At 39.4% G+C, this 16,219-nt stretch overlaps 1 protein-coding gene across 1 annotated transcript in view; it reads right to left on the bottom strand.

Annotated features, from left to right (window-relative positions):
- Positions 1–4,571: 4,571 nt before the first annotated feature.
- NEK11 (NIMA related kinase 11) overlaps positions 4,572–16,219 on the bottom strand; it is a 106,236-nt gene continuing 94,588 nt past the window's right edge. Inside the window, exon 16 of the mRNA XM_085311857.1 lies at positions 4,572–4,858. Coding sequence (XP_085167983.1) covers positions 4,654–4,858 — 205 coding nt within the window. The 3' untranslated portion in view covers positions 4,572–4,653. The remainder of the gene's footprint in view (positions 4,859–16,219) is intronic.

Genomic DNA, 16,219 nt, shown 5'->3' with positions numbered 1-16,219 from the left:
GTTATTGTACCACAACTGTGACACCTGCTTAAAAGCAACTAATCTCTATAGTGAACTGAATATGAAAAGTGTTGCTGAATGAAAACATAGCAGGTTTCTGAGATGTTCTTATTGTAATTTTTTCTTTCATGGTTATCTACACCTGTTTGAGCGTTTCTTCCCTCACCTAGTAAATTCCTTCAGATAACACTGGTTGCACCTACAGTGCACTGAGAGGTTAGTCTTAGAAGGAAGTGTAAGCATACTTTGCTGCRTCCTACCTCCTTCTATCTGCTTATCTTCTGCTTGATGCTCTGTTCCTACAGATTTGGATGGACCTGAAGAGCCAGCTGTGGTTGGGAGGGCTGAGTTCTGGCCAGGTCAGGGCAGGTCCATGGTCTGGAGGGCAGGTCTGGCCCTGAGTGCAGCTTGGAGTGTGTCATCACAAGGCAGCACCCATAGAGCCAGGTCCTGCAGGAGGGATGCTCCTTTCCTACAGACTGCATTTTCAGATCCTGGAAACCTCCAGTAATTCGTCTTATAGAGAGGGGACTCTGATGYCACCCAAGGGATTATCTGGCAATCCAGTCACCTTTAAGAAAGTACTTACTTCTTGTTTGCTGTGACACATATAATTGGTTTGCCTCCTAATCCAGCTGTGGATAAGATGTCGACAGTTCTACTCTTTATCAAAAAGCTCAAATGTTCTATTTTCCCTTTATAGTCCAACATGTTTTTACCAAGTTCAAGGCACCAAAGCCTCTAAATAATTACTCACCTCAMTTCCTTTGTTTTCCATCCATCTGCATCAAGCAAGACAGCTTGTAGCATTTTCAGAAAAGTTGCTAAGAAAGCACCAAATTTGCCTGATGCTTGTGACACTTTTGGTACAAATATGTAGATCAAATGAGACCTTTTATGAGTTCCTACCCATAGCACTCCAATATCTTCACATTTATTTCGTCATATTTATTTCCAGCAACTGTGCTATTGTATTTTTATTACTGAAGAGAATTTGTACTAGCAACCCTCCTCCCTCCTGTTGGATTTCTATTAATGACCACCAATAATGCTTTTTTTTTTCCTGGAAACAAACCTGTCTGTGTTCTACATGGAAATGCAGTTCATATATAAAAGATAAGGACTTAATCTTTTCTTCATCTTAAGCTCCTTTTCCCCAGCAAGCAAAAAAAATCTGAAAATTAAAATACATCTTATACTAGTTATGATCTTTTCTTAAGAAGAGATTTTTTTCAAGGTAGTTCATTGCATGTGTCTAATTGGAGATAATGTGATGATTTTGATCTATTTCTCTCCTTCCATTAGTATTTTATTAAGTTAGAAAAGGACTCTGCAGTTCCCATTTTGTACATCGACCRGTTTGTGGAAGAGCTTTGCCTATTAAAAAGCCTGACTAGACTAGACCATTACTTAATAYGCTTTGTGATACAGTGATGATTTTGTTCTCTCTTGCTTTTTTGCATTTCTAAGGATCTACAGATCTCTAAGTATTTAATTCAACACATTTCTTGTTAATTCAAAATTTACTATTCTCTTTCTATTGCTAAACTTGATTACAAGAAAATAATTCATCTGACAACCAGATATAGAGTTCATCAGTATGGCATGTCAATAAACACTGCTACATTTAATACTCATGCCACAGTGTCAAATGCAGCATGGTGGGGACAGAGCTCACTGTCGCTAAGGTTAGAGCGGGTCCTGCTCTAATTATGCAATTTCAGGATTCTTTGCAAAGCCCAAATACTTGCTGAGACTTTTAGAAGGGCTAAGATCTTGAAAGGGCAGGATTTTATTGCGYGTTGAGTGTATTTTTGTCCATTTTTTTCCATTTCTTGCTTATTTTACGTTAGTTGCTTACATCTGGATTTAAAATTTTGCTTGTATTTTCTAGGTTTGTATGATTAACAACTGCAGAAGTGCCCAGACTCCCAGAATYGAAAACTCTTATTTTCAAGAGAATAAAAGCAGGACCACATTTTGAAGGGGACTTCAACTTAAATTTCAAGGGTGCATATCATTTTTTACATACAACATTTTGCATGTACACTTTGCTAATTTATATTACAATAAGATGCAAAAGCAACTCTGCTATTCAAAACACTCCTCAACACTTACACACTGTGTTAAGCAGACAGTTCCTGTTCTTTGCTAAGAACAGGATTATGACAGAAATTATGACAGAAAGATAAAATATGCCCCAAAACATGGTCCCTCTTTGAACAGAGATCTGCAAGCAAATCCTAGATTAGAGACAAGGACACATAGTGCAACCTAATGTTTTTCTAAAGTAACTATCAGCCGAAACAGTGATGTAAGAATCCCTATATCCCTATGAAACCCTTAGTGTTTATTTCTTTGCTGTTACTAGAGATCAAAGATAAAAAGGTTCCTGCTGAGTTTACCAAGCATACCATGTTGCCTAATTGTGGTATGATTGATAGAAAAATAAAAAAACATAGTTTAAAACTTATGAACACATAGATACTGGAGTAACCTCCAGRTCCTCGTATGCCTTGGAGGTCACATCCTGCAGAGAGAAGAAAGTAATTGAAGGTATGTTAAAAGCTCTTGTGTTCTCTTTTTCAGGTGCAACAAGCAAAAGTTCTGCTCATCAGAGAGCAAGGATTTGCCTGAGGGTAGTCTGCATGGCAAAAGCATGATTTCCAGCCTTTAAAGGTTGCCCTTTAATGATTTCCCAAGTGCTTGACTTCTCTAGGGAGCTTGATCCCTTTCTATGAACTTGTTTTTCTTGCAGGTCACAGAAAAAAGGTCTGATGAGGTGTTTCGCATTAATAAAAAGTGATTGCTTGCTTACAGAGGCTGTTTTTGAGGTTGTTGTGATAAATCAGTCTGGACCACAGCCAGAGATAAGTACAGCGGTCAAGACTGTATCTCTCTGACTTTATTCTTGCCAGATGTAAGTTACTGTTTGGCTTGCCAACATTTTAGTGCCTACAGCCTCCAAGCACTCCTCCTACACCTTGCTCTTTGGGTACTTTGATTTTTAAATAGTCTTAAACTAAGGCATGTGTAAAAAGCATGGAAGCAAGTACCCAGACCCAACACTGAGAGGGATGGGGAGTCTAAGTACATGAAGAAATAGCAGGAAAGAGACTTAATCCTGACGGAGAATCTGTGCTCAAAGCTGCCTCTCCATCTGTGGCATCTGAACATGCAAGGGAAAAAACACTTCAGCCTCCAGTTTTCTATGCCCTGTATTCCCAATAGAAGCTGAAGTCAGACATACTGGAATCTCCTCTTAGTGTGAAGTGGAAGCACCATAACACCTTTTCTTTCTTTGCTGGGCATGTTCTTTGCTTTTGCAAATTGCTTTTGCAATTTGTGTTGATGCTGAGCAACATTAAGCTGACTTTACTTACCCCCTTTGGGTCTCTTAAAGCATGTCACAAAGACGGATCAATATCACTGCTTAATTTATAGTCAGTCAGTTCCTGTATCCTTAGCTGTAAATAACTTGCCCCAAATCAAACAATTGCTATTTGTGATATTAACGTGACCTTTTTATCGTTTATTTAATTCTGCACCTGAGTACGGTCAGAGTTGCAGCGTACAGTGCAGCACAAGAGTAGGAAACATAAGGATTAAGATGGCTAGATGACTAAAATGAATTTGGCTTACAATTCACTTGAGAATCCTCTACAGATAGTACCATTTTGTTTTGCTTTAGTGCTTTTCACAGATGGATGAAGGAGTTCAGAATACAGGGGAAAAAAGAAAGAAAGGGTAGAAGAAAAACATCAGGTGTATGATCAGAGCATGAGATACATTCGAAATCCACAAAAGTATGATGCATATAAGGAGTTGAGCATAAATACTAGGATAAAACATTAACAATATCTGTGCACAAGCCAAAAGATCAGTTTATTATTTCAACAAAATTTGATCTAAAACTGTCAGAAGTCACAAGGATTCTCAGTTACCACAGTCAGCTATAGCTCAGGCCTTACGTCTCTATCTCTGTACACACACACATGCACGTGCGCACACATGCATGCATAYCTGGCCTAACATCTTTCTGTCTCTGTGCATATACATGCACAGTTCTGCACACGTATGTATGCATACACATACATAAATTATATATGTGTGTATGTATTTTCACAGTTCCTTTGAAAGTCACACAGACAATCAATAATAACAACACAATTCTGGCTGAGTGGTCATATCTATACATGTATGTTCAAGGGTAAGTCTGCTACAGTACAAAAAGTGTGTGCTTGAATGTCATAAAAAACAGCTACTGTTACCACACAAATCAAGAGCACCTGGGTTCAAATCCTGCACCGTTCCTAGAAGAGGCAACTTTACCAATGACTTCTGTGAGTGCAGCGCTGAAACCTGGCCAAGACCTGAAAGAATACCTTCCTTTTTGCCCCAGGTGGTGAAAAAAGGATACTGATAACTGTGAAGTCTCTCCCCCAGTGTCACAAATTTTTGCAACCTTACCCTCGTAGCCTTAGAGCATGTACTCATCTCTCACTGCACAGCYGGGAATATCAGAAATTACTTGCACATCTAGCTACTCCTGTTACCTTCAGTGGCAAAGTATTTGCTTGCTGGCCTGAAGAAGGTAGCTCAGCAATTTCACTTACATTTTCAGCACTGCCTGTTACTGACACACATTTTTTTTTATGATTGAAGGTGTGCTTCTGAAGCCTGTAGCTGTTCCTCAAAGTAGAGAAGCTGATCCACTTCGAAGCAGTCACTTGCTCTAGAGACCACTTTCTCCAGGCTCCTCCTGACCTCGTCCTCACTGGCCTTCTGCTGTCTAGCTTGCTTGAGATAGCTGTACACTTGCTCAAATACTTCCTCTCCCAGCTTCTGAATGGCAGATCTATGGATAAATGTTACAGAAAGGTCAAGTAACAGCTAATTCTCATTATGTATTAAAACATAGAAAAGCTGGTAAAATGTTGTAGCTAACTTTAATTAAAATTATATTGACTAAACAAGACTGACTAAATAAGAAACTAAAATTTCCTATGGAATTTATCTGCTGTTATTAGTAATACGAAGTAACAGTCCAGGAGTGAAAACTTGGTCACAGTGAAGTCATAGCAAGTCCGACGTTGTCATCGTTGTGGAGGTTGTGGAGTCTGCTTCTCTGGAGATATTCAAAACCCACCTGGACACAATCTTGTGCAATGTGCTCTGGTGACCCTGCTTGAGCAGCAAGGTTGGGCTAGATGATCTCCAGAGGTGCCTTCCAACCTCACCCATTCTGTGATTCTGTGATTGTTACTATCAAAACTTCTTCTTTTTTTTGACTTACTGCTTTATCTGCTATAGATAGCAACTATATCTATATATGCAGATATACTGCTATATCTACAGCAAGCTCAGTGTGCATGTGCATATTATCGTCTCAGTTTCATCAGAGAAAAAACAAACATCAGGCAGCAGTGCAGCAGTGGCATTTTACGAGAAMAAACACATTTCCGAATTCATTTTTTATTTTGGCTCCTATCAAATAGCAAGGAAACTGTTTTACAAGATCAGCGTGAGCTAACTGACACTTTTTTGTTTTCCTGCAGCACTACCCTTTTATCGGGAGACATATCTGTATGTCAGTGATAAAGAATACACTTGCAGGAAGTTAATGTCGATTTATAACAAAGATCCAATTGAAAACTGCAAGATAATGAACAGACCTTTTTCTAAAAAAACAAACTTCTTTAAATTCATAGGTCACAAGCCACATATAACACAAACTATTCAACTCAGTGATGAGTTGATGAGTTCACAATATTTTGATGAAAATATTGAAGTAATTTTCTCCTTCAGCATAACAGAAACTCCAGGTACATGCTCTGCACATATCTGTCAAAGGAATTCAGTTCACCTGTGTTTAAACAAAATTGCTTTGTCATATACAGAAAAAAAAAAAAACAAACAAATTTTCTTCTCTCTTCCTCCTTGAACTCAACAGAGCCCATCCATACAATATCCACTGCAGGACTGGACCACCACCCCAGTGCCACCAAGCAGCAGAGGTTGCTGATAAATATGCTGTGCATTGCTACACAGTCCTAGTAGGATATCCACCCAGGAGAATTTGAAGCAATTAGTGAGATAATTTGAGATGGGAGGGACGGCTCCTTAAGTGCAATCTGTCAAGGACATTCAAGGAACAGGGTACAGGAGCAGGTAGCTGTGACTGTGCAACACCCCACTGTAGCGCTGATGCACACAAGAGACCTATAGCTCTCTATGTGGCCTCACCCTTGTCATTTTTTTTCATGGATATATATATTTTTAATACAGTAGAGTAGCTGAGATTTGATTTTCTTCTAGAGTCAAAGTTGCGTGTTTCAGGGGTAATGATGCCTTTTACTTAGTCAAAAAGTGAGCTGGACTAACTGGGGTCACCTTGCAGGAACTTCAGCAATTTGCTTTAAAAATTGCCTTATTTTGTTCAGGTAAGTTTGTGTTAGGCAGCCTTTCCTCACAGTAGCATTTTGCTAGGATTTTAAAAGTATTTGCATAGGACAACTATTCCTTTTCTAAGAAATCCATTGTGGCACGGACACTTCTTCAGTAAAGCTTCTTAGCATACGTGAACAAAGTTTCTCTGACAAATTATTCTTCCATACTGAAGTTTATTCAAACCAATAGTATTTGACGGTCTAACTTTTTTTCTCAAGCATTTCATATATTGTATCTCTAGTTAGTAAAGATATTTGATACCATGAGGCTTTACTTGGTGGAAATTCTCTTAATTAGGAAAAAAGGAATTACTAGCCTGAAGTGACAGGATCTCACATATGTTGAATCTGTGAATACTATATTCAAAACCATACCGTACTATAACTGTAGTATACTCCACTACTGTAGTATACTATACTACTGTACTATAACTGCACTATATAACTATATTCAAAAATTTCAGCCTGAATATTTGTGCTTGTGTTCCTCTTCCAATGAGTCTCTATCACATGCYGTTTTCCATGACTTAGACCATGGCAAACGGAGAGGCCGGACCTCAGCATTGTCCGAGGATGGGAGCCACCTCGTTTACCACCAGAGCAGTGAGCTGCCTATCACCAACATGGGGGCTAGCATGCTTTTACAGTATTTGTCATAGGTATACATAGGTATATCTATACTGTCTCTCACAGGGGGCTTTGAGCTGCTCTCTACCTCTGCGCACAGCATGCTTGCAAGTGTGGCTTCTGCCACGAGCAGAGTGCATCTTCAAGCATGCACAGGAGCCGCCCTTGTAGCCATGGGCTAGTGTGACCCAACGCCAGCCCGCGCGTGGCCACCAGGGCAGAAGGGAGCCACAACGTGCTCTGTTCGCATGGCTGTGGTGGAGACYGCTTGTTCAGAGCTGTGTAGAAACTCCCCAGTTTCACCTGGGAGAAGCATGACTTTATGTCTAACACAAAGGCAACGCCAACGGTTCAACCCCAATAGCATAATTTACCTAAAGAGACAGCTAGAGGGCAGGCTACCAGACATGAACAATAACATTATTACAGTGAGATTCCAGCTGCTATGTATTTAAATTCTCCCACTCTTAGAAAATTATTTGAAGAATTTTAGTTTACTGTTTCTTAAACTTTGTTCAGTATGAAGGCCTATGTTTTCCTCAGTAATGCAGAACAGCTTTATTAGCACATAAAAGATCCCTGAAGAACGCTATCATGTATAGTAGGAGCTACAGCTTGTGCAGACTGACTATACATCTAAACAGTTTTCTACCTGAGGGATATTCTGGATGACTGTTCTGATCTTACCAGGAGGAAATACCTTCTCCTCACACACCATCTGTTGTCACTGCTTTTTTGTGCAGATCGTTCATGCCCACTTCCGAGCCACCCTTCGGCTATACATTACGTCCTCCTGCTAGTTTCTGACACAGAGATGGATGAGGAAATTGCAGCAGAGAAAGATGAAACCCCATATAAGAAGACACAGGGCCAAGCTGGAATCTCTACAGAGCCAGACCTGATTCAGTCCTGCTTCTTGAAACGAGAAACAGCTTTTTTTCTACCAATGTTGCTGTTCAGGGGAAAAATAAAACTTTTGGAGGTGATTAATTCTCAGACACAGACAACCACAGAAAGTTAAATGGGGATGTCTATGGCAAATAATGTAAATTTCTTCACAAAACTTCTTTAGATATACCAGAGCATTTCTCTCCAAGGGTTAAAAATAAATACATGAGAAGCTATTGTGGAGACACTGCTACTTCATCAACGCTGTTACTGACTCCTCTGTCCCTCTTCAACAAGTATATTTAATTTGCTGACAGTCTTATCTATTTAAAGACGCAAAATAAAGTAAACACAAGCCTCAGGAGTATTGCTTGTGCTAATAACTGTGACCCATAGACTTGAATCTTCTCTGTTTAGCTTGACAGAGCGTGCAAATTAGTTTATCGTATAATAGCTGATACAATAGAATTAGGCAGTAAGTGCTCACAGGCTGAAAATAAAGGGATAGGTGACAAAAATTATAACCTCTGCTTTTATGAAAGAAGACATCATTTGGATGTTCCATTTGGACTCAAGAGTTACATTAATGCAACTCTACTCCTAGAGAATATATTTCCTGGGATGGGGAGCGAGATGTGAGATCTAAGCTAGTAAATGCCAAATAGACTTTACTGTGTGACCTTTTTATTACATTGATTAAAAAAGAAAGAAGGAAAGAAAGAATGAAAGGAAGAATGAAAGAAAAAAAAAGAAAGAGAAAGAAAGAAACGAAGAAAAAAAAAGAAAGAGAGAGAAAGAAAGAAAGGAAGTCAGTCTAACTTCTGAATGCACTTTGAAAACAAGTCCGGAGCCCCTCCTTACAATCTATTTGGCAATATGTGTTCTGATTATGTGGCATTCACTCTCTTTGTGTTATCTTATACCTCACTCACCTGTAAACTCATTCTTTTCCCCCAGAAATAAGCCATCACCTCTTTTTTAGCCCAGATCGCACAAGCAGGGGGGATACCTGACATCTGGGATACTTCACTACATAGGCCAGATCTCCATCCTGTATCTCCTAAGCTGATTTCACTATGCTGAAATCAAAGGAGCTATGTCAGTGCCTATCATCCAAGGGGCTGGTCCAAGATAATATACACTAGCATACTAAAACAGGGTATCTCAAATTATTCTTGTGAAAATGGATAAGTGACAGGCAACTTGTGGTGGGAGAAGACTATGTTACAAACGCTTGGACATACAAGGGGTGTTAGGTATGTAATGCCTTGCTGCCACTAGAGCACTGTGACTCCTCACTTTTAGGCATCTTGTTGATGTAATGAAATTTGCAGCTCTGTGGTTGAGCCCTAAGCTCCCTGTACAATGCATGCGCAGATGCCCCAGAAAGGCATCCACCCAAAACAACAGCCTGCTGTAAATGAAAAGGAGCAGATCCTAAATCTGACATCTGTCTGGCTTTAGCAAAGTGGAGAAACACATCTGTCCACTCAGGACTTGCAGCAATTCCACATGACCAAATAGGTACCACTTCTCTCCTTTTATCCCAGGGTCACTGGTTACAGCTAGAAATCTGAGCAGGATTCAGACCCACATCTCCCACAGCAGTGCCATGATCACCAGTTGCACTGGGGGACAAAGGACTTTCCTCAACCTGCATATTGATTTGTATAAAAACATCCTAGATATATCAGCCCAGAAAAGACTAAGCAAGCAGGGAGGGTAACTCTAGACAGACTGAGGACTAAGGACAGCATTAGAGACCTGTGCAAATGTTGTTTGCATCAGAGGAATAATTCAAGATTTTTATCCCCATATAGAATTCTATAAGCAGTCCTTGGAGCAGAGACTGAAGTCCAGGTTACCACATGTATGCAAGAGCCTACTTTGCTTGCTTTCTCGCAGCAAAGTGCAGCAAATTGAGCAGTGAGTCCTATTCCCCTGTGTCTTCTGTCTGCACAGGGGACCAGGACAGCCCCAATGCTCCAGGCAGAGCAGGGAACAGGGCTGGGACTTTCCATAGCCTGGATGAGGGCTCTGGTCACCAACCTAACAGCTATGCAGCACATACTGCCAGTCCCAACACTGTCATCCATGGTAGCTGCAGTTTGAAATAAAATACCTTTTGCTGTCAGCTTTTGTGCAGCACACAATCCATGCCTTGGGACTATTAACTGGAACAAGCCCCAAAGGCCTTATTGGCATGAAGAAGTGACTTACACTAGAGTCTATCAAAGCTAAGGTATTTCTGAGCATGTCAGAAGCACTATGAACACCAGCAAAATCACTGGCATTTACCATTTTGACTCACTGTCAGTACTAGAGGGGAGTTATAGAAACTTTGAGAACAATAATTTTATACTGAAGGCATCTAACTGCATCTAAAAAAGTTCCAAGGCGTTGAGTGACTTTTGGCCCAAATGAATTTATCAGGATATCTGGTGATTTGCAGCTGATTTCCTACACATCAGTGCAAAATTACTAAAACTTGACAACATAATACCTTTGCGTTCTCAACTGGCTGAAGAAGTYATAAACCTCTCCCTAGGTGAACAAAGAATTTGCTGTTGGCTGGTGGGTCTTTATTTTGACGGTACTGCTACTAGCTGTCTATTAGCATTTCCTTTCCGGCCTGGAGATCCATCACAATACGCCTGCCTTTATGCAGCACTGACAAAGCTGCAAAACCAGACTGAGTTTGAACTCCTCGGTGGGTGTTAGCAGCTGGGTTAATATCACTCAGCGGCTTGTCACTGCCTGCCTCGAAGGATAACTATGACACAGATCAGCAGCTAAGGGGGCTTCAGCGCCTCACTTTCAAATGTCATTCGGCATGATAGCAACCATCACTTAAAACCATTCTGTTTTCCCTAACCCACTTCCAAAGTTAAGGTGCACTTTCTGCTCACAAATAAGAGTTTTCACTAGTGCCTGTAGGGAGGTGCTGGGTGGTTCATCCCAGGGAGGGGGGAGAGGCTCTGCAGCTGCACCGGCTCTACAMACGTCACAACGGAGCCCACCACAATAACATCGCAGAAGTGCCTCTGGTTCAGATACCAACAGCAACGCCTCCCTCTGCCATAGCAGACAACAAACACACCGCCCGTAAGTCAACCACAGAAAACTCAAAATACTAACGTTACTTGAGGCATCCTCAATACAAGTCATAAAATAAAGGAAGCTTCCTGGGCATGTGATATCCATTCAAGTGGGCATTCAAGTGCGTTTTTTTTTCCTTCTGGATGCGCCAGGTAGCCCCAATGAGCATACTGTAAATAGGTGTGATTAGGGCTCACAAGGCACAGAAGCAGGTACAGGGATCGCTGAGACAGGGGCAGCCAGCTGCCGAGCCACCCCACGCAGCAGGAGCATGGGGAGGCGCTTCTGGGCTGCACTTGTGACCACTTCTGGCTCTGGCACGGACCTGGGCTGAGATCCCCTAAAGCCGATTGGTATGCCTTTCTTTTTCCTTTTTTCTTTTTTCTTTTTTCTTTTTTTTCTTTTTTCTTTTTTTCCCCCTAGAAAGGCATTAAATATTGACTTAATATTGCTAAGTGATGAAAAAATCTGTCACTTTTTTGGGTGAAGCTATTGCTCAGGTTTCCCTCCGAGTACTTTCTGAAAAATTGTTTCTCCTGAAATCAACTTTGATGCTGTTTCAGATCGTAGCTGGGGTTAAAGAAGTCCTCCTCTGGGCCAAAGAACAAATGGACGCAAGAAGTTTTGAGTATGTTTTCCATCCTTTTCTTAGGTGCATGCAATACCTCTCTAGCCTGTCTTAGACAAAATTCCAAATCTCCAGTGTTACTTGAAAAAATAAAAAGCTGTAAGAAGAGCTTGCAACATCTAAAGAAGCAATAATTTAAACACACTTGGCTAAATTCTGTTCTCCCTAACTCAGGTATATCTCCATGTAGTCCTCAGTATTACTTAGGATTCTCATCAATAAATCCAACTAAGATTTGTTCCTCGAATAAACCTAATATTTCTCTACAAAATAGTGGCAATGCCACTTTGCAGCTCAGCAGTAGTAGCATGAATCTTAGTGAAAAAAGWAATTGTTGCATTTATCTCCTGAAATGATTCTTTAAAAAAGCATTAGGAAATTACATATCTTTGATCTAATACAAAATACTGTTTTCTAGCTGAACCAGAAAAACGTAGAATATCTGCTACAGCATCTCACGGTTCAGTAAACAGGTTCATCTCAATTACCACGCAAAAGGTCCATTTTCCCTCAAGCTACYTTCCTGTCATTCAGGATGTTGCCATTACTGACTAAGAGCCTTTACAGCTTCTTTGAAACTTGAAATGAACTGCTCTGGGTTCTTCTGCAGCAAAGCTTGTCTGTGGCTCTATAAAGACCCTCTGAGATCTGCTAAGGGGAGCATGTTATAAGGTCGTGATTCATTCTTTGGAAACTTCTTTCTAAAGGTAGGGCAATACCTTTCTAGTTCTGACATCTTTTCAATCCTGGGAATCTGAAAAGTATAGCAAAGTCTAAAAAAAGAGTACCCCCCAAAAAAACCCAAAAACAAAAACCAGAAAGGAAATGGAAAGAAATACCATATAAAAGCTAGAGAAATAAAACCTGAATTGTTAAGATCGGCCCCTACCTTCACCTTCAAGCCTTGGTGGACTTTGATTTTCATTACATTACTGCTGAACAGAAATTTCTTCATTTGAAGAAACAACAATAATTTTCATAATTCATCCTTAATTACTTCATGATTCCTGAATTAAAGTACCTTAATTTGATTGCAAACAAAAATCTCTGATGTCCTACTTGAAAGACCTGCAGTATCTAAAGCATATTCAGAACACGTTTTCCCATGAGCTAAGAAGGATCTTATTATATAAAATTTTAGACACACAGCTGAAGAAATATCAATAATATTCTCCATGCATTTCATTTTCTGAGATAAATGAATTTGTAAAATAGTAATTGAAGCTGACATCTGCTCTTGGAAGCATCGTGAATTGGAATTTAAAGCAGTTAGTTGAGTACTAACTACTGAAACTACGATACAGCTTGCGAAAAGAGGCAATGGCTTTTTCCTTTGGGCTTAATATACAATACCAAAGGCAAAAACGCCATGTAACTTGCCCCACCACTTTATTTAGAGCTAAGCACTAAAACTCTCCATGAAATATGAATGTTTCTTTTGAGTCAGCAAGTGGAATAATATTGTAAATCCTTCATTTGGGGATAAAACATCCCTTCGGGGAGAAACTGGTAGTAACTATGGGCCAAATCCTCATTGCTCTAAATAGATTCCCTGGCCTGTTGTGGAAGGTWGCAGGAGTTTCAGCAAAGCACTTCCCTCCCTCCGCATTACCCCTTTCCCACACAACAAAACACAACACAGCAAGACATGGTGCCTTACGTTGCCCTGAAACAGAACAGGATTTGATTTTTCAGTGAAACAAGAAGCAAAAGAAGTGAATTTTATGATGAATAAAGAATTTTTCTGTGAGTCTTTTCGAACTGTTTCAACAGTCTCCAGTTTCCCTGCCTCTCTTTCCTCACCAAACTCGCTGTTTTTCACRGATAAATTCACAAAACTTAGCAGCTGAGTCAAACCTGAATTTTGCACTTCCGAAGCTCTTCCTGTACTAACAAACCCACTGCTGACACTAAGAACAAGAAAGAAAGTCTGCATATATAGAGCTCTTCTCCCGGAGATTCTACAGCAAATAGATTATAAGGACTAATATTTGGTCAACAAACATATATTATTCCTACTTTTTAAATGTACTTTTAATATGACCCCTAGGCCTAGCACAGATCGAGTATTTATTTTTCAAGAGTTAATATCAATAAAAGGAGTTAATTAAAGAAGGAAAGTGATTTTATCAACTGATGAAATATATTATATTTCAGTGGTATACCTGCAAATGTGAGAGCAATTCTGACCTAGTTTCAGAGGTGCAGTAATACTGCAGTAGTATAATAACACTGTATTATAGGCAATAGATATACCTGCAGCACAAAAGATTGATTTTTAACTTGTTACCATTAGTTTTCTTTTTAATGTTATTTTTTTGATGTAGATTTGAAACAACAGACTAAATCTAGCAGCCCCGTGACAAATTTTACTATTAAATTACAGTCAGCATTTATGTCCTTCAAGAGTCTTATCTGAGACACTTGTAGACTGATCTTTTGGCAAAAGTAATACAGTTTAGTGCCAAAAAGAATTAYGTGGAATATATTTCCACAGGTGGGAGTCTCTTCATATACAGTCTGAGATAACCTAGTCATGGGTAAAATTATTCTAAAGAACATCCTGTTTTTCACCAGTGTCACGGCATGCAAAGAGTTCCTAGAGAAATCATCATTCTAACTCATTCAGCATCACTGAACCACATCAAGCAAAAATTCAAGGCACATTTAACAGATCCCTGATCCAATTTACTTTGTTTATTAATGCATTTGTTTTGAACACAGATGTGTCTAAAGAGCAGCACTATGCACAGCTGCTTCTTGAATCTGTACATTCAATAATACATTAGTTATCTCTGAAGAATCAATAATTATACACAGTTCTCACAAGAAAATGTTAGATAGGCGAATAACTGCAGTATCTTTTATCCAGCTGTATGGGAATTCAGGGTTAATGCTGATTTTCTTTTATATGCCTGGATTTCTGTGGGATTCTCCTGATTTAGGGCCTCACACCAAAATGAGAATTAAAAAACTAAATATTCATCAGTCAGAGAAAGGAAAAGACATGCAGATTTATGCATTTCAGTGAAACAATTATAATACTGAACGTACATAATATTTTGGTCCATGGGAGCAGTCTGTCGCTATATTGCACTGAAAGTTAGTTAGAAAGTTTTTTAGTGATGTAAAATAACCCACTTCTGAGTTACRAGTATGCCAGTCCTGTCAAAAGGCTGTTAACACAGCAAAGCATGTCAGTGGAGGGATTTATGGAATTAGCTGGTACAGAGTTGGACAAGTAACAAGGATACTGCAAGCCCTACAGTAATTTGCTGACAAAACTTTCAGCTAGGCTTGCCTATAATGCAGCAATAGAAGGAAATAATACAGCACCCAARTGGTGATTATGCTAAACAATCTCACAAGGTTACCATAAAAGTAATAATACTTTTAAGTAAACCTACTGAAAAAAAACTTTAAAAGTTAAAGAAAAAGTCTGCTGTGGATCTTAAGATGCTCAATTATGGTAAGTATATAAGCACATATATACTTATATATACATATACATAAAAAATATATTGACGTATACATAAATGACCGTGTGTGTAATGTTACCGTACAACAATTTGGGCTAAATTGATGTTTACATCCAGAGAAAGGAGCCTGAATGTAGATGGATTAAGTCCACAATTATTTTCAAGTCCCTTTCCACATTTGTAGCACTGTAAAAAGTTCATAACACAAAAAAGAATTAAGTCTAATACATGTTCTGGCAGTGCCATGTTACGTTTACTACCTGGAGAGTAGAAAAAGCAACTAACTACGAAGCATAGACCTATGACACTCAAAAACGCCTAGAAGAATTTATGCATTCAGCGCTCTCTGGCTCTCCATCAAAACAAGACAAGATTACAGACCTGTTTAGGCATTTCAGAGGCAGATTGCGGCTGCTCCTTTTGGAACGACTGGAAACATGTTGTTTCCGCTCCTCTAGTCTCTGCTTCACAAAGGATGGTTTGCAAATTGCCCACGTCTCTAGCATCTTACCCCATAAACTACTTTTTACCTATACCAGCTCTGCATTGCTCACATCCTTCCACATAGGAAATATGTGGTTTACACCTCAATGACTTACATATAGATAAGAAAGAAATCACTTTATGATGATTTAGAAAAAAAAATGGGGAAGGAAAGAAGGAAAAGGACTGATTTTTCTTTTGTGTAAGTATAGTATTACAGTCGCAAGCAGATGAAGACAAAAGCAATACAGCAAACAGTAGACGTTCGTAGTCCTGGCTGAGGTTTAGTGAATGCCATTTGTGTACGAGCTGCCTACAGTACTTCCAAGTACGTCTGTAAACCTTTCAAGGTCAGAATGCTACATCTAGTAAGCCCCGGCRTGATACTTTAAGTGGTACTGTATTGAAAACAGACGATATAATTAGTGTTGTGTGAAAGCTTTCTCACATTTGCGAAACTGTTGGCAAAATCAAGAAGCTTGAAAACTGAATAGTTCAATCTATGTATTATGTATGCGCAGCATGAAAAACTGGGGAAATGGTGCTTTTTGTGCAAAACAAAAAGA

The sequence above is a fragment of the Rhea americana genome, unplaced genomic scaffold, assembly GCF_003343005.1.
Source record: "Rhea americana isolate MKP2758 unplaced genomic scaffold, rheAme1 scaffold_35, whole genome shotgun sequence".
Classification (NCBI taxonomy): Eukaryota; Metazoa; Chordata; class Aves; order Rheiformes; family Rheidae; genus Rhea; species Rhea americana.
Note: the sequence above shows the minus strand (reverse complement) of the source record. Positions and strands in the feature narration are given on the sequence as shown.